The sequence below is a fragment of the Dermacentor variabilis genome, chromosome 5 (assembly GCF_050947875.1).
Source record: "Dermacentor variabilis isolate Ectoservices chromosome 5, ASM5094787v1, whole genome shotgun sequence".
NCBI lineage: Eukaryota > Metazoa > Arthropoda > Arachnida > Ixodida > Ixodidae > Dermacentor > Dermacentor variabilis.
This window is the reverse complement of record NC_134572.1, coordinates 129,333,091-129,352,251: the sequence shown is the minus strand read 5'-3', so window position 1 is coordinate 129,352,251 and position 19,161 is coordinate 129,333,091. Positions and strand designations below refer to the sequence as shown.

The 19,161-nt window shown below is 44.9% G+C and overlaps 1 protein-coding gene across 1 annotated transcript in view; it reads left to right on the top strand.

The window, feature by feature from the left end:
* The window catches only part of LOC142583153 (uncharacterized), a 249,991-nt gene that overhangs the window by 75,459 nt on the left and 155,371 nt on the right, over window positions 1–19,161 (top strand). Inside the window, exons 28-35 of the mRNA XM_075693498.1 lie at window positions 319–579; window positions 842–962; window positions 3,941–4,102; window positions 6,278–6,346; window positions 10,823–11,042; window positions 13,089–13,270; window positions 14,340–14,413; window positions 15,543–15,590. Coding sequence (XP_075549613.1) covers window positions 319–579; window positions 842–962; window positions 3,941–4,102; window positions 6,278–6,346; window positions 10,823–11,042; window positions 13,089–13,270; window positions 14,340–14,413; window positions 15,543–15,590 — 1,137 coding nt within the window. The remainder of the gene's footprint in view (window positions 1–318; window positions 580–841; window positions 963–3,940; window positions 4,103–6,277; window positions 6,347–10,822; window positions 11,043–13,088; window positions 13,271–14,339; window positions 14,414–15,542; window positions 15,591–19,161) is intronic.

Below are 19,161 nucleotides of genomic sequence, written 5' to 3'. Positions count from 1 at the left end.
AGCCATTTATAGCAGGCTATCATTGGGAATAGGTGCGGACAGGAAAGTGTTAAAGGGACACTAAACTAAAGATCAGTGGAACGCTTTTTGTAGCAATCCCGCATATAACATGTTACAAAAAGGTTGTACTGTGTTACATGCTAGGTTGGGAGACAAAACTTCCTGAATACGCTGAGCGTAAGCTGAGCAGAGGTTCGGTATAGTGAGAAAGGTCATTTGGGGCTGACATCTGATCTCTGCAGGCTTGGCATTACAAATTGCGGGTTCCTCAGCTGTATGAAGCACATACCAACAATTTGTTCACTCCGTTTCACGTAGGAGGCATTCTTTGGCCACGAGCTGCTTATCACAAGCCGGACAGAACCAACTCCTGACATGCCAAGTGAGGATGACGAGGATTCTACTCTAGGGCGCTCTGAGGATAACTCCATCGTTGTCCTGGAGACATCGCAGGAGAAATCGGATGATGCTTGTGTTCCGTCGGACAGTGGCGCTCCCTCTCCTGCTCCTCATACCGCTGGTGGGAGCAAGGGAGAGAGCCCTGCTCTCCATGACGACGGTACCTGTACTCCCATCAAGGTGAGAACTGGCCAAAGCGCATGCCTAACTGCATCTGATCAAAACTGGGGTCCATATATTGTAACACGTATTTTCTTTAGATTTGTGTTCTTTCCTATGCTTCCCTGTACTGAGTGGCAAATGCAAGTGAAAACAGCATGTGACTGTGTGAAAACAAATAAATCATTAAAGATAGTCCTTGCAAAGGCTGGTCCCATATGTGCTTAGGCTGTGCCACGACTTTGACAGTATTGTTTTCTTCTCATTTCATTCCTCCTTCAAGACTGGAAGTGACGATGAGGACTTGGGGCTGAAGGACATCTTGCCTCATGACCTCCCTCAAGACGACGAACTGATGGACATGCTCATGAATGAGGGCGATGATCTCTCTAAACAAGGATCTGGTGAGAAAATTTTCCTTTTACCTTTTCTTTCTTTATTAAAAAAAAGAAAGTCACTGCATGCAAAAGCTTATACAGTAGAACCCCGCGCGTTCCTTGGTGCTGCGTTTTCCCGGCTGCTATGTCATTATTGCCCAGTCCTGGCACAGCTTGCATAGAATCTCACGTATTAAAAACTCCGCTGTTACGTTGTAGCTGTGTAAACGTTTCTGCGTGGCACATCGCAACCTGGTACCACGGCCGTCGTCTATAGAGGCGCCACTTACGTAGAGTGAGAGTCAGCATATTGAAGGTCGCGACAACCCTCGCCAGGTGCTAGGCGATCATGTTACGGTGTTGCCGCAGAGTAGCGGCAACAGATGACCAAAGTTGTTTGCACTCTTTGCATAATAATGGTTTTGAGTGGCGGTTGCGGGTGGTTTGGTTGTTCGGGTTGCTTCATCGCGGGCCAACTGCGATCGATAGAAGGGAATGCTGCACTCTTCAGCCCAAAAGCTAAGCAGGCTTGTGGCACCAAGTACGGAAACCTCGACGAGGCTCTTCTTACCTGGCTTAAGGGGGGAGGCTGCACTTGAAATACAACTTTTTTATTTGTGGACAGATCTGAACGAAATTTTCACAGTTTGTGTATTTTAATATGCAGATTCTAAAAATATAATTAATTTTGCCACAGGATAAGTAGTTTCTGATATACTCTAAATACATTGTATAAGCTGAGTCCTTTGTTTGGAGGAAAATTAGCATCTAAACAGAAAACCCTAACACAGTAAATTGAGTATAAAGACTATCTAGGATGTTCAGGGAGTGCCATAAGGTATTATTCAATGTTCTAGGCTAATCTGAGCAAGAGTTAGAGTTCATCAAAGTTGTGAGAAAAAAATGCCATCTTGACATGTCAAGCATGTGACCCATTTCAAAAACTTTTTGAGAAGAGTGCTGCTTTGAAAAGGTGCATATTGCTTACTGCATACATTTATCTTTCTGGCAAAAAAAAATTATGTTGATAGCTGAAATAGGACAGAAGCTATTTTACCTCCAAAATTGGAAGTCTGTCGGTATTGTTGTTTTGAGAAATCAAGGAAAAACATTCTGCAACATCTTTATTGAGAACATACCAATAAAATCTCAAGGAAATTCACCAGGGGCATAATCTGGATACATCCTATCTTTTTGCCGCTTTTTGGCCAGCTTCCTTGCGCTCAAAGAGGCTTCTCGCTTCTTGTTGGAGTTCGCACTTCGAAGGTCCGGCGCTCCGGACGTTTTCCGGCGCTCGCTGCGCGCTCGCTACTTTCTTCAGTCGTGAAGGAAACGGTGCCTGCACGATCTGTGCCAACACGCGTGGCGTGGGCGGACGAAGTGTTGACGCTAGACGTGCCAGTTTGCAGCTCGGAACTCGATCCGGTAGAATGTCCAGGCAGACCAGCAACCGGCAACTCCGCGAGTATGACAGGCCTAGCCGCCTTCCGTCGCGCATTCCACAGCCGCTTCACGCGTAGTAGCCTTGAGACGACAATCTTTTCCAGCCATTCGGGCAGCGAAATGAGCATCTTATCAAACGTCGCGAAGCAAGCAGCTGAACAAACGTAGACAGCGGCGCGATGAAACCAGAGATAAACAAACGTAGCGAGCCGCGTGAGCGGTCGAGCGCGCGCCGACGAGCACCGGACCAATAGGAGCGAGGCGCGCGGGGGGTGTGCGCGCTTTGGCCAATCGGCGGCACGGACGCATCCTCCAGAAATGACGCGATAGCGTCGGTTTCCCTTCACCGACGCCATTTTGAACTGGTGCAAAATGCGCACAAAGAAAACAGCTTCAAAACAAGCGCAAGATGGCGGCCATCGGCCACCGCGTTCGCAAATGGTGACGGCGCGAAGTTTGAACATTTTTGACCAAATTTTGCTGATTTCGCGTTCACCCTGGCCCTTTTAAGCGCGATTTTTTATTATTTTCCAATTAAATTTAGCTTCTAGATTGCGCGGAGGGATTCTTGAATGTATAAACGTAGCGAAAATGCACTTTTCCGAAAATCGACTTTTTTGTGATTTTTTGCCGTTTCAAGACCCGCGTCCCCCCTTAAACAAGCTTGCGCTGCCGGTGTTAACTTCGATGGCAGCATTTTACGCGAGAAGGTGATGGAGATAGCCGACAGACTGAGCATCTCTGACTTCGTGGCGTCAAATGGCTGGATCGACTGTTTTCGGAAGAGGCACGGCATCGCTTATAAGATGGTAAGAGAAGAAGCAGCAAGTGTTAACTTAGAAACAGTCGATGATTGGAAGGCCACACTATCGCACACGACGGCTACGTTGCCATGGTTATTGCCGTCGTGACATCAGAGTGCCAAAGCATTGCCTAGATCGTTGCGAACTCGGTCGCGAGTGAAGCCGCTGAATGCGATGATGATGATAAGCAACAAGATTCCGGGAAGTTGGCAGATCCAAGCTTTAAAAAAGCCGTCGCGGCTCTGGACCTCCTCTGCAGGTATGTCGCACCTCAAAGCGACGCTGACAGCAATGCGGGCCTTTTAGGCTATTGAGAAATGTGTGGTGCTGCTTTCTAGTGAGTGAAAGAAACTGCAATCCTCCATTCTCGACTTTTGTAAATTCTAAGCTCACTTTGTGGAAATAAATTGTTTCAAGTCAAAGCTACACTGTTTTCATTCATTTTTGGAGCTTTCCTCACTGTTATGTTCTCCTGGCTGTTGTGTTCTTTCTTCCCAGTCCGGTGAAAAACGTATGAATGGCGTTCCACTGTATAGGACTGCACACCTTTTGACCTCTACAATATTTAAAAAGCTTTCACACTGTTCAAAATGGGCACTTCTGCATGATGTCTGACTGCCATACTGATGGATTTTACTTTACTGTGCACCAATTCTTTTTTATCACTTTTGGGAATATTACTGGATGCCTGCCACATTATGTGATGGCATACATTGTTGCTTTGTTAATGTTTGTTGCTTTGTGAATGTTTCGTTATAGGGCTCGACGATGTTACCCTGAACGAGCACTCAGGCGCCGGTGTGTCAGAGGAGGAGGGCTCAGCTGGTGTCAAAGACAACGACCCGTTGTCCAGCAACATCGACACAGTTCTGCTGAGCCCTCACTTCAACCTGGTTGACAGCATGGTGTCTGCTGGCTCAGGTTTGTGAACTGGCTGCTTCTGCTTTACTGGAGTGCCTTGGCCAAGTCTGTAAATATTAGCAGTTTAAAAGAAGATTAAAGGAAAGGCAAGGGATGTTGAACCAGGACCAAGCCTGATTGGCTACGCTGTACTGGGTGAAGGGGAAAGGGGAGACAGACATTAGTGAGCTTTAGATTTTGTGAATCCAAAGTTAAGGGCGGCAAACTGCTGGGCATAAAGAAGAATGCAAAAAAGTATACAAAATAACACTAAAGGAGCACAAAATGCAAACAGGTCGTGGGGCTTCGGGTCCAAAAGAAAATAAAATCTGTGGATTCAATGCGCTCTGGGAATCGCTTTAAGCGAAGCTTTCTTTGGTGTTTGTGAGCAGTGGTGCTGCTGCGTAGAGTCCTGCAAGTTGAGACCACATGACTCAGATGGACATTTCCATTGGAAACTGCCTTGCTGGGCATAAACATGTTGCGCTCGATCATGCACATGACATGCATGACGACGAAGGAATGACCGTGATGACATGAAGATGATGGTATGATGACGATGAAATGATGGTGAAGGCATGATGACCATGGTATGACAACGGAGTGACAATGACTGTTTGAGGAGTATGAGGTGATGTCGCTGTAGTGGCCACAATGGGGTTATGATGACGGCAGGCCATTCATCGGATGACGAGACTGGTGTGGCGAAGGTTGTATGATAACATTGGTGCTATGACTGCATGACAACCATGGGATGACGATGGTGTAATGATGATGGCGTGCTGACCGTGGGATGATGGTGCTGGTGTGGCAATGGTGGTATGACGACGATGGAGTGACGATAACGTCTGACATTCGAACTGCCTCTTAAGCGAAACAGCATCCTCATGGTTGTTTGGTTTTGTATTCAGCCAATTGTATTCAGCTTTGTCTTTTAGTAAATGTAACTCCTGATAAACGGAACCAACTCCCCTGGTCTTTTGAGGTTCTGTTTAAAGAGAGTCCACTGTATATTCGATGTTTGTTTAATTAAAAAATTGGGCAGGAGCTAATGGGGATGACAATGGTAGGACGACGGCGTAATGGCGATATTACTTTCAGTATGACCCTGATATTTCAGCAGCAGCCAGCAGCAGTGGGAAAGTCGAAGAAAGAGGCAAAAAGGAGGCAAGGAAAGCTTTGCTTTTAAAAGGCATTTGGCTGCACTACTTTATATCTAAAACTCCCTATTATTCATAGGACTTGTAGAGATGCAGACAGACTCGAATGTTCAGCTCTGTCTCATAGATGGTCACTTGGTCTGGTTCACATCAAAAGCAAAGTAGTGCTCTTGTGGCTTTCTGCTGCTGCGATGTGCGTGGTCCCAAAATCTTGCCCTCAGAGAGAGGCCTAGCTTAGGGCAGTGTGGAGGGCAAGTCTTTGGTCTTTGAAGGAAGGGCAGTCATGTAAAGGGTATGTATTTTCTCTGCAACCGAACAATGTTGGGTGGAGGGTGTTGTTGTAGCTATGAAGCAGGCCACGTTATGGTTGATTTGGTGTAATTGAAAAAATTGTTGCAAACATGTCAGGCACATAGTTATGCAGTAGAACCCGTTCAATGCGTTTTTTTGTTTTCCCAAGGGGTTGTTGGGGGCACAGAAACAGAACCTGCTGGCTAGGAAAATACATCATGCAAATATGTGGAACCTGTCGTCAAGTTCATGTGGGTTGGGCATCAGCGATGTTATAACTAAGAAGACATATATCAGTGAAGTTGTGCTGTAATCGTATATCTTACTTAGAGTGCATATTTAATTATTGATGGCGAAATAAAGATAATTGTAAAGATACTTTTTGTATGACGCAGTTTTAAAAGGTACTAGATGTATAAGACATTTTAAAATTAATGGACTCATGTAGTTGGAAGATATAGGCATGCCTTTCATGTTGATGCCAAGTGCTGGCATGCGCAGTTTGCACTATTTCCTTGGACAGGCTGTATCGTTTGCATTCTGTGTCACAGCACTAAATGTTTTAACATACCTGTGAATGCGGTACAGTGTACCGAAACAAGAATTCTTCTAGATGCCTGGTTCTAGACTGTGTGTTCACTACGAAAATTGATGGCATGCTCTGCTTAGCATTTCACCGTATAAACTTGCACACACAGACAAACTTGCACTTGCACAAACTCACAAGCATGTACCGTGCTTTCAGGGTTACCACATATGGACAGCAAGGATGTTGAAGATGTCTTCAAGGGTGTGCTTAGCCCTGGCGACAGTTGTGAGTTGCAAATTTCTTGCCTTTTGCATTTGATGCATAGCACTTATAATGTAACCACTTATAGTGCAGGACTGGCTATAACGTGGTCTTTTCCAACTCCCGTTCACCTTACCATAGAACTCCCTGTATGGACACACTGCTTATAGTGCAGCTGCGCGAGACAACATGTCGGCTACAGTGGAACCCCTTATACGACTTTCCAGGGTCCACGCAAAAGTGTCATTTAATCAGGGCCTTCATGTAACCCAACCAACAAAAATAATGTCTATAATACATGGTTAGCTTACATGACGACCGAAGTTGAGATTTGGTGTTGAGTCAACAAAACGCTTTGCAGTGGCTGTGCTGCACTTGGAAAAACGAAAGAACCACCTCAATAATGAAAGTAGAGTCATGGGTGTCATGTGCAACACTCGAATCATGACAACTTGGTTCGTGGTCGCTGTGCTTTCGACGTTGCACCCACAAATCAGTCATAAAAATCAAATGAAGCACCAAACGGTGTGCCAAATTTCGATCGCTGTTCTGCATTGGTTCTATCGGGTTGGTGGCAGTGCCTCGGGAAGATCAGACAATCGAGCAGGTCTGAAAAAAATTACGTGTCGTGAAAATCTGTTGGCAGCTTAGGTTCGTCTATAGTGCTTTCCTTTTGTCTATGTTCATTTGTCTAGTTCATGTGAAGGCTGGGAGCCCATGGACGTTAACCTTTCAACATTTATAAACTGAAACGAATGTAAACTTCCTAGTCACATGCTCCAATTTTCGTATATGCGCAGCTGCTTGGTCTATGAGTGTTGCATGTGTGTGTAGCCTTTGAATAATGTTGTTTTGGTTATAGTGTGGATAATTGTGACTTTGAAAACTTGTGTTATAACAAGCGGTCTACACTGAACTTTTCCAGTACAGTACTACCGTATTTACTCGCATAATGATCGCACCCCTGATTTTTGTCGTCAAAATTCGATTTTTCTCCTTTCCCGTGTAATGATCGCACCCCGAACTTGTCGCAGCGATATGTTGTGTGCCAAGTCTAGCTAATGATGATCACGCTTACCCTCTGTCGAATGCTGTCAAATGCTACGCGAACGACTCTCGAAGACATACCAAGCGGTCTGCACGTACCAAAAATTTAAGCAGATGCCCCATTTCATTCCTTTTATCACTTTCTGCACTTCCATGAAAAAAAAGTTACAACCGATCTTGCATTGGCTTTATTACTTGTAGATTTCATAATGGTTTTGGCCAACAACAACAAAAAGGCTCCTTTCGATTCTTCTCGTCTGCACTCGTGGGCATGCAACAAATCGCGAGCGGCAACTATAGTGCCCATGTTTACACTGATACGTTAGAACTGTACCCTATTCATACGCCGACGCTTGTAACACAGCTAAGATATTCGCCCACCCTTAGCGAAAACATGCCCTATTAGGATAGTAGTGAAGACAAATGCAACAGTTTCCACAGCATGCCTTCCATGTGTTTCTATGTCATTGGCAGCTACGCGCATCCATCTCTGTTTCTGTCCCCTCAAAGTGGACATGGCTACGTTATTGCCACAAACTTTCCTATACTAACGATATTGTTCATTACTGATACGGAAGAAACTGTTTCAATGCGCATAATGTACTGACGAGAAGAACAAAAATCGCGTTCGGCGCGTTCGGCTTGCTCCGCCGGCCGCCATATTTGTTTTGTCGTCTCGCTCTGTTACAGCGGCAGCCGCCTGTCTGTTGACCTGTTGTCATCCCGCACCAAACGCGGGATAAAAAAAAAAAAAAGAAATCTATTATTTTCGCGGGAAATTTAACTCGCGTAATAATCGCACCCCTGAATTTGCGTCAATTTTTTTGACAAAAAAAGTGCGATCATTATACGATTAAATACGGTATACACACCGCGAGAGTGCCGGGCCGATGCCAGGCGGCATAGAGCCGCAGGCACGAGATGGTAGGCAACTGTGTAGGGTAGCAAGGACTGGACGGTATGCAATGGTGTGTGTGCGCGGTCGGTGTGCGGGGAGTGCGCGACAGCGAACTGGGTGAGTGAAGTAATCGGTGGAGCCGCGTGCGGTGCAGTGGGACGGAACGAAGACTGCGTGTGTGTGCGTGCGCCGAGGATTTTCCAAAATAATGCACGTACTTGGCAACACTGCTCCAGGGGGGGGGGACAGGGGTGAAGTCCCAGCCTTTAACTGGGACATTAGTCATTACTGCCGACAAGTAGTTAACTGATTAGATTATTGTACCTGCTTGCTGCCTCGGGAATTAGGATTTATATGCACACGACATCATTCACAGTGAATTTCTTTTTTCTTTAGCGGCACTAAATGGTTAAGGGGGGACGCGGCTTTCGCATCGCAAAAAAATTGCCAAAAAATCGTTTTTTTTTTTTTTGAAAATCACAATTTCACTTTCTATAACCGTTTTTCTACCTGATAACCAAATATCATCACTGTAAAACACTTAGAAGTGCTCTAAATAATTCGTTTTATCAGCCAAGGTGGCGAAAAATCTCGCTGAAATCAAGAGAAAACAGCGTTTTTCAAGCCACAATATCTCCGGAACGGCGCGACCGAGCGCCGCCATCTTGGTCTCGTTGGAAAGCGCATTTCTTCGTCTTTAAATTTGGCGCTTCAGCGATCTCCTCCATACATAAACAAGCGCACAAAAAGCAAATGATTGAAGGTCGTGCCGGAGTCTGCGATTGGCCGCGCCCGCCACGTGACTCGAGCGCGGTTCGCCATTGGTCCGGCGCTCGCGTCGTCTGCTCGGCTCTTTGCACCTCGCGAGTCGGGACGTCTCCACTCGCCGTAATCTCGACGTGTCAAAACGGGCGCTACGTGGACATCGCAGTAGCGTGGCCGATCCCTACGCTTGTGGACGTTTCCGACTCGCGGCTAAGCATTTCGAGCATCGGCGACGCGGACTTCGCGACCAAGATTCACGCGCGGAATCCTCGCGCATGCGGCTAAGCCTTTCAGCACTCGGGTGTTTCGGAATTCGGGACGAAGCACATCGCGTACGCGATCCTCGGACACGCGGCTAAACATTTCGCGCATAGGGAGTCTCCGACTCGGCGATCATGCACATCGCGCGCGGACTTATCGGACCCTCACCTAAGCCTTTTGTGCATCGGCGCCTCCGACCGCGCGAATAAGCGCGTCGAGTGTCGACTCCTCGAGCCTGCGGCAAGCAATTTCGCGCGTCGGCACCTCGGGCTGCGCGACTAAGCACATCGCGCATCGGCTCCTTGTATCTGCGGCTAGGCATTTCGCACATCAGCACTTCGGACCCGCAACCAGGCGTATTGCGCGTTCACACTATTGTCATATTGTCACGATAGCTCGTAACAATATCTATCATACCACCCCTTCATAAAGAGAACCTCATCATGAGCTCTGTTCACTAAACCCCTTGGGCTGGCACAGACACCTGGCAGCAGAAGTGATCGAGGCATCATACAAAAGTAAAATTCTGGAAAGCACCTAGCAGCTGCATATCTATCACTAGCTCTCTGATCTTAAGTTCTACAGCCATTGTCAAGTAAAGATGACTTGGGAGGCTGCTGACACTCAGAGCCTTCATTCAGTAACATGGTCGATTCTACCAAAAAAAAAAAAAGCCTCACTGATTGTATTGGAGATTGCTATCAATTGGGCAGCCTGCGGGTACAGGCTGCCGGAATGTACACTGGAACTATATTCATGCCCACACAGAGTTCTGCACGTCACTTGGTTTGAAACCTAGGTACCATGCTCTTTGTAGAGCAACAGCAGCAAAGAATGCCCTATAAAAAGAAAAAAAAAAGGGGGGGGGGGAAGCACACCAGACCAGAGGCCACATGTATAAGAAGCCCCACATCACAAAACGACCCAAAGAATACAAATTTAATGCCTTTTAGAGGACTGAAGAGAAGGTGAAACATTGAGAGCCGTTTTCTCAAAAGTGTGTTTCTGCCTTTCTGCACTCATAAGCGTGAAGCACATATAGAGAAACATTTATGTAGAAAGCCTCAGCCATCAGTCTTCACTGCAGCCCCTTGCGCAGGGCAGCGGGATGCAGCTTCACAGCAATGTGTTGTGCATTGCTGTGAAGCCGCACTTCTAAGTATGATTTCTTTTACAAATGCTGCACTTTTGTTCAGTGTTCAAATTCAACAGGGTTATATAAAGGACTGGCTGGTTGATTTTACTTTATCTCGGGTCACTGCCCTTATTATTTACATATAGTCTGAGGCTGAGGTAAGACAAATAAGGCCTGTTTGGTTGCGAGGCTACGATTTGGTAACATAGGATGAAGTACTAACGTCTGTTCCACTGTGGGGTGTGGTAGAAATCCTGTGTTTTGTGTGTCTTGTATTGTGTCATGCACGGTGTCATGTATTGTGTCAGTGTATGTTGCAGCTTGTGTTATGCTCATTGCAATGGAGACAAGCAGTTCATTCTCTTGAGAAGCCCTCCTACCTGGACCGTGTCAGCAAACAAGTTGACGGTCTCCCCAGGTGGACCACCTGAGAGTGTGGGCTCCATGGGTGCGTCGGCCGCCAGCATGTCGCCCCTGCCGCAGCAGCAGCACGGTGCCTCGGGATCGCGACCTGCACCCGTGATGCAGAACCCGCTCACTCCGGCTAGCTCCCACAGCGTAGGCTCGCCCTTCAGCATGCCGTCCCCATCACCTTTCCCCATGGAGTACGGCAGGTGAGGACAGCGCTTCCTGTGGACTGGTTTATTTTTTTTTTCATGCACTCGTGTAGTGACGTTCTCACAATGTAGTGACTGTGGAGGACCAGGTAGTGCGAAAACTGTGGCTCGAAAATCTGGCTGTTTATTGGGCAAACCTGCGCCGAAAAATTTATTGGGCGAACTTTTTGCCAGAAAATGGCAAGTAACATAAGAAGCACAATGCTAGCAGCGAGTTAGTCGGTCGTCTAAAAGTGATCTATGGTTCAAGTGCGTTGGCCATTTATACATGACTTATCATACATTCCAGTGTAATCTCTAAGGCAGTGCTGTGTGTCGTCCCCTCTGCTTCTTCTAGTATTTTTCGCTCTGTTTGCTGAATTATGCCAGTGTAATCACTGGTGCTTACATACCATATATACTTGTGTAAGGACCGCACAATTTTTTCAAGAATCTTGGTTGGGTGAGGGGCCCTTCCATGAATCAGGCTGATGATGGCCTGCTAAAGGTTCGTACCGTTTCTGCAACTGTAGCAGAGGGTGAGAGAGGTGCAGATGACATAATGTCGCAGTAAACGAGCTCAGATGCCAGCTCATCGCCCCTGGCCAGTGCTGACCCAAACAGAGCTCCCCTCTAGAGGCGGAATGCCACTGATCTGTCTGGAGAAACTGACAGCACAGCTGAGACGATGCACCACACAAAGAAACAATGGGGCACCGCCGCCGGCCTGAGTGGCATCGACAGAAAATCAGCTAGCATCATCTAGAGGCAGTAGAATTAATTTTGTTTCTGGCGGCACGTTATGTATTTTTTTCAAAAGTTTTTCCCTCCAAAGTTGGGTTGCAACTCTTACACGAGTAATATACGATAATTTCTGAACGTACAACACTATTCCCGTTGCGCACGCAATTTGATTCGACAAGATTATTTCGCTGTAGGATTGGCGACAACATTTGGAAAAGTTGCTATACATGTAGGCATGTCTTATGTCAAGCGATAAGATTGTAGCTGTTGTTACATGGGGAAAAACTCTCTGAAGAATAGATAAACAATTTGTGTGTGTCGATGTCACACTCGAACCTCATTATAATGAAGCCACAACCAATGTGAGAATAAATTCATTATATACAATGTTAATTATATCGAAACATTCATTGCATACTGCTCACAGTGAGAAAATTCTAAAATTTGCTTCGTTATATCTGATAATTCATTATATATCAGTGTTGCTATTTGAAGCTTGATTGTATTGCATAATGCATAACCAGAGTAACAGCTAATGTCAGGAAGCTTACTCTTATACACAAAGGAGTTCATGGGAATCACTGTCTTAATTAAGAAGAAAGAAGCAATTTACACAAATTTCATTTGTAGATTACGAGGAGCTTTTTGAGCTTCTGGCGGTTGCAGTCACAGCCCAGTGGGACGTTTTTTTTTCCCCCTAACTGTTGATAGCTGGATATTTTTACTATTTCAGCTATTCAGACATCATGAAGCTCAGATCAGTGACCCTTTAGTGTATGTTAAAGTAAGAATTCAGGAAGAGATTGCAGTGTTTAAGCTTTCTCAGCTTAGTGTAGTAAGGTGAGGGCAATTGTTTGATCAACGCTTGTTTTCAAGATAAGCGGACAGGACAGTTCACATCACGGGTTAGAGTCATAGATTCTAAGCTGAGGAAACATTTTTCTGGGTAGGCCTTCCTTTTTTAATAGCAGAGCTCAAGAAAAGAACCTCTTGGAAAATGAAAATAGCTTAGCTATTTTTAATGCCACATAGTATGGAGAAGCTTTAGTTTAAAAGTCGGTTTATAAATCAAGCTGCAATTATTCATTCAGTGGGTTGCAGTGCAAAGTCAGGCAGGTTTTATTTTAAGATGGACTAAAGGTAAACAGCAGCAAGGCATCCGGTATGATTTGCAGTGCAAATATTGATCACCGTAACAATGTGTATGCGAAAATTTAAAATTGTTGCCATAGTAGGACGGTCCCCCCGCCCTTTATTTTAAAGTACTATTTGGCTTCAGAAGCCAACTCTTCCTGTAATTGCTGTCCTATTGGAATGCAGTCCTCAGCTCTCTGAACCGCCCCCAAGCCCTTGGATGGACCCTGATGCCGACCTGCCATCCTCGGGAGGCCATAAGAACATCCTCAAATGGGAGAGTGACGAGGCCCTGGGAGCTGGGGCCACTATCTCACCCGTTCTCTATGCCAATCTCAACTGCCAGAGCCTGCGCTTGGAGTACCCAAGTGAGTGCCCGTACATGCCTGCTGGTGCTACACTGTTGCCATTTACACATTTTTTTTTTATTTCGTTTCGTACTCGTGCTCGTAAGAGCGCAGACTCTCTCTTCGCTGGTGTAGATTTTACCCACATTGTGCAGGACAGAACTGCTGCAGCGTAAGTCTTTGCCCCACGTAGGCTGGTCAGCGCTGAATTAAATTCTGGGGTTTTACATGTCAAAACTGCAGTCTTATTGGGAGGCACGTCACAGGGAGGGTACCAGTAACATAGATTAATTTTGACCACCTATATTTTAACAGGCACCTAAATCTAAGTACACAAATGTTTTCACATTTGGCCCCCCGTTGAAATGGGGCCTGATACCATGCCCCGTATTGAACCCGCGACTTTGAGCTTAGCAGCGCTAGTGTTGCAATGTGGGTTTGTGGGTATTTTATCTTGGAATATTAGTGTAGCGCATATAGACAAGGACAATAAAAGACACTGCCTTCGTAGCGCCGTGCCTGTGTGTTCATTTGCTTTCTCATATCCTTGTCTGTATGCACCACACTAGTATTCTCAGCAGCGGAACACCATAGCCAACAAGCTGCTGTTAGACTGGTCAGCATCTTGGGGTAACATGGGGCTGTAAGATTGCTTTTTAAGCTTTGTCAATTAGTTGGAAAATTCGGGGCTGCTGAGGAGATTATTACTTAAACATGTAATCGAGCACTATATAATGCTAAGAGTGCTGAAGCAATGGGAAGCATAGATGAAGTGAACTTTCTCTCTCTCTCTCTTACAGTGATTGTTGTTTTGATGCTTTTGAGTGGCAGAGCAAGCTAGGAAGTGGAACATCCTGCACCCTTTTTCTCATTGATGATTTGATTCAAAAGAATGGTCGGGATTGCAATAGCTACCGATAACAGCATGGCATTGATACCTGTAGGCTCGCAGGTAGAATGGGGTAAAACTAAAGAATTTAATAGACAGTAGCTTCAGTAAGGGAAAACCTTTCTAGTTGTTGCAACAGCTATGCCCCGGCAATGTGTGCAGCCTAACTCAACATACGTTTTTGTTCTTGACTCGCAACAGGCTGGGTTGAGCGATCCAAACAGATCGCAAAGATTTGGAGAAACCTGCCTCCCGAAAAACGACAGCCGTACCTCGTGAGTTGCTCACCTTTTGTGGTTTGCCATGCATATTCTATTTTTTATTTGCATTGCCTCTACGTTGGACAGTATTCTTGCACACTTTGTACTGACAAGCATGTGGCAGCTATTTTGGGAGGGCTACACAGTCGTGAAACTGTACTTGTGCTTGTGTTAAGCATCTTAACCTTGTTGTTTGTAAGTGGTGCCCTGACACTGCTGAAAGATGTGGCCCGACATTTTTGGGAGGCAATGTAATGAACTGTTAATATTAATTATAGAGACAGATTTCGAGTGGGAACATTTTTTATTCATCTGATCTGATATGACTGAAAAAGAAAAGTAAACATGATAGTGGTAAAAGAGTTGCATGCAAATAGCTGTGCACATTGGTTTTGCATTATAACCGTGCATTGTACTGTGTTGCAGTGCTCCTAGTGATAGCTTTGCTAAATGTCAATGCACTTTTCTGTGATGTTGGGTGTTCAATTCAAGTAAATCATTTTTTGCTAGTTAAAGCTGCTGAGCACTCAACCCCTTTGTGTTATTGTGGAAGCCCTATGAATCCGAAATGGAAGCAAGCTTGGCACTAATTCGAGCATAACAACAATGAATCTAACAAAAAAATCAATAACAAGAAAGACGCCTCCCAAGAAACTTGTACCTTGTTACATCTTTATCAGAGACAAGCCTTTAGATTTACCGATTTTACATTTCTTTTTAATTGCCAGCCATATTTTCTCGTGTATTCTTTAAATTTGTTTATCCAGAAGTTAACAAGCGAAACAAGCCAGCATTGCTATGCATAACCAAAATACTGCATCCCCCAGTTGCCAGATTGCAGCTTTCACACAGTGTGAGCACAGATGACCACCACACCAGTGTCCTCGAATGGCACTCCTCGGCTGCACTGTATGCCCAAACATCCTTTGCTTCTGTTGATTGTTGGCTGTTCTTTTGACATTTTTTTTTTCCTTTTTGTCAGCGCATTTCCTGCTGCTGCTATCGCTGCTTCTGTTGACTGTTTCTCCCCCCTCTGCCACACACCACCTCTCAAATCACTTGGTTTCACTTGTGTGGCTACCGCCAGTAGAAGGGGCGGGATTGCATTTGTGATTGTCATCGTTTGGTGTATCCCTCTTTGTAGCAAAAAGCGAGAGAAAACCGGGCGGCCAGTCGCATTCAGAAGTCACAGGCATGTATCGTCCGCTTCTTTGTGTCCTCTTTTTTTTCTCTCTCTCTCTCCCTTGTCTCTCTGCCAAGGTGGGCAAACATTGAAAGCCTTTCTCGAGTGGGAATGCGTGAAGGCGACAAGGTTTGCGAGACATGCCGCAAAAGCTTGCTTTGCTTTCCTTGGGTGTGGCCTGGTGGCTGGCAGTCGTGATTTAGACAAAACATTGCGTAAATATATGAGGCCGGTATACTAATAAATTGCCTCTCTTGGATCAGCTGGCTCGTTCATGCTTGAATTTCACGCACACATGGCATTTCGTTGTGTATTTTGTTTAATAGCATTATCTGGGTGCAGTACTTGCCTATTTCATTCAAGATAGATTGAGAGCATTTGATGCCTGCACAATGCAAAATGAAAAAAAAAGGAGAGAATTTTCTCAATGTCAGAATAGGTCTCTGTCTATCGTGGTTATGGTGAGACATGCAGTACGCTGTGTTTTGCTACAACATTAACATATGATATCGCACCACTGTTCCTTTCACATAAGTGATTACTTTTTCGGCCCACGTCACTGCATTCGATGTGTACATAGTTCTAATTTATTCTGTCTGTAATGGGCCACGTGGTGCTCCCAAATATGATGCTAATGAGAATACACCATGAAATGCTCGAGTGCTGATTACCAAGTGGCATAGCCGACTGACTTGGTGCCAGTCTTCCTTGTTTGTTTACTCAACATCCGGTGGTATGATGATAAGCACAAAAAGAAGCATGCTAATATGTGCCAGATATCCTGCTTAGATGGGAAGGAAATTGTGCTCTTGCCATAACAGGTAAGGAAAACTGAAAGCTCCTATCTATAAGAGAGAGCTCTGTATTGCGACAGGCTGTAGGCATAAATTTGCTGGTGCTAAAGATTTCCTTGGCCAAACTTTCATTTTATCGATGTTTCGTTGTTGCTGCCAGCAGTCCCATTCCCATTCAGGAACTTTCAATATTTGCTCACTTATTATATTTTTGTTTTTCCCCACCTTGTTGAGTAATGTTATGTTTGCTGTTCTTGTTTTTTGCACCAACCGTGTTGTAGTCTTTTGTGATTGTATCTGCAGTGCTTACAATGTTCTTGCTGCTTTTAAATGAGACTTAGTGGGCTTTTTTTCTACATAGTAGTGCAAATAAGCTCTTACTCCTTCAAGCTCGGTAGTGAGATTTCTGAGTGAAAAAATAGCTCTCAATTTGTATTTCTAGAAGATTTTGTGCAGTGAAGTGCGGTGAGGGAATGCAGGAGCTAATTACGATGCGGCGATGTACACTTGTAGCATTCATAAGCTTCTAGGGCACTGAAAGTGATGCTAAAGCAAGAATGCAAAGTTAGTGTAGACTGGTAGAATAATTTTCCTAAATTTGTATCTGTGTCTGCTCATTGTAAACAAAGAGGATTGACAAAAAATGTCCCACAGTGTCTTACTGTATGTGACTTGTCACATAAGAGTAGAACAGTATGTAAATACGGCAGACGTCCGTTACTTCGACTCCCGTTAATTGGATTTTTTTGTTAATTTTATCCTAGCCGAAAGTCTCGGCCTGCACCTATGCATTTCTATGAGCCCAAACTTTCAATATTTTGATTTTAAAATTTGCCTTCGCCGTATAATTTGAAGTTTACCAGTCAGCACGTGCATGTATGACCCCGACAGTGACCCCATTAGTGGCCCCTTTAGGGCAGTGTCTGTCTCGGTGGAGCTTAGGGGACAGTGAATGTTTGAAACACGTCATCTCCCATCGAAAACGCCTATCTTGGGCCTGCCCTAGGAAGATTTTCAAGCAGTAACTGTAGCTCGCCATGTCTGATTATGGCATTTATGGCTTTCTTACCTTTTTTTTTCTCGTGAACATTGAACTGGCAACTGCCTGCACCATCGGACAAAATGCAAAAACCGACACAAACGATGCAAAAACCAACGCGTACGTATTGCGCTAAAGCTGATTTCAAGAAGCCCAAACCATGCAGCGAAGCTGACTTTAGGAAACCGGCCATTGTTTTGCAACGCATATTAAACCTTTGCCTATTTTTTTTTTTTTTTGCTAAAAAAATTTTTGTGCGTGAAATTGCTACTTTGTTTAGGAGATTTAGTGTTATATTTATGTTAGTTTTCTACTTTGGACACATAGTAAAGGGGTGTTCATTTGATTCGAGGGCGTGTTAGAATTGTAGGAAAAATACTGCCAAGGAATAAGTGGTATGTTTTGGCATTTTTTTGCACTCGTTTAACATGACCCACAGGATAATTCGATCACGTTCGTAGATCCCGTCAGGATCGAATTAACGGAAGTCGGCTGCATGTGAAAGGCCAGTCGAAGGAATTTAAATGCGACTTAGCCATTGTGTCATTCTGATTTTGCATCATTTTCTGACATATCATGCATGCCCTCTGCACTGTCGGTAAAAACAAGCTGTTTGATATCATAGAAGTTTAATTTACATTTATACCTTAAAATTGTATACTGAAAACACGTGAAAATTTTGAGGTTGCTGAATGCGCAGTTTACAGAACAGGTGGGGATGAGCTCTTTTATTGCAATTTCATTTCGCTTTGCTGCATACCATGCTCATCACATGTTGAGTATGCCTTGAGTTGCATTGCTGTTGTCCCAAGCTTTGCCTCTGCAGGAAAATAAGAACAGCAGTTCTAAGCCTCGTTTTAAATGCACCTCATTGACCTATGGGGGAAAAAAATAATTTAAAAGCTGGATAATGCAATTGCTAGCCGTGTCATAATGCAATTGCTAGCCGTGTCATTGATGTGGCCACTTATAGTTGTGCAACGTCCCTTGTGACAAAGTGTCTGTTAGGTGGCTTTTCTGTGGCATGAAGTGCATCTGCCCTGTTGCTTTGAGGTGCTGTCACTTGCATAGCGTCAGATGGCTGCTTGCTCGCGCCATGGCCAAGTCTTGTCCGATGCGCAATGTGGCACAGCTCCTTGTTTGCGCACATGTACCCGCAGAGCGTGTTTGTTTTGCATGGCACTCGCAACACCTGTGCAAAGGTAAACCATTTAAAGGAACCCTTATGAAGCACCTTTTATGAAAGGTGTATTACGTGTCTGGAACAGTTAGTCTCAAATACCTTTTCCAATGAAAAGCTTTCAAGTTTACTTATGTAAGGGGAGTTATCGGCACTCGAATGCGTCCCCTCTCACAGCCTTAGGACCTTGCACTACTTTTGTTCCTACAGTCATTGGCAGTCATTGCACATGGTGCAATGACTGCCATGCCTATCATCTTGCCTAGCTTTGGTACTTGACATTCCAGGGTTCTTGGAGGCCATAGCGTAGGCACAGTAGCGTTGTGCCCTGTCACCAGATGACACCAATGTTCTATTGGTAAAATTAGAGCAAAATTTTTACTTTTGAAGAACGACTAAGGAACATGGATGAAAAGAAAGGGCCAGCTAAAGTGCGCAAGTATCTGTACCTCAAAAGCGTGGACACAGAATGGAAAAAGAGGTCAAGGAAGTTGGCAGCCAAGTACAGGGTAAATGAAAGTGTACATAGACAACCGGGAATCTTAAAAAATGAAAGTGAGGGAGAGG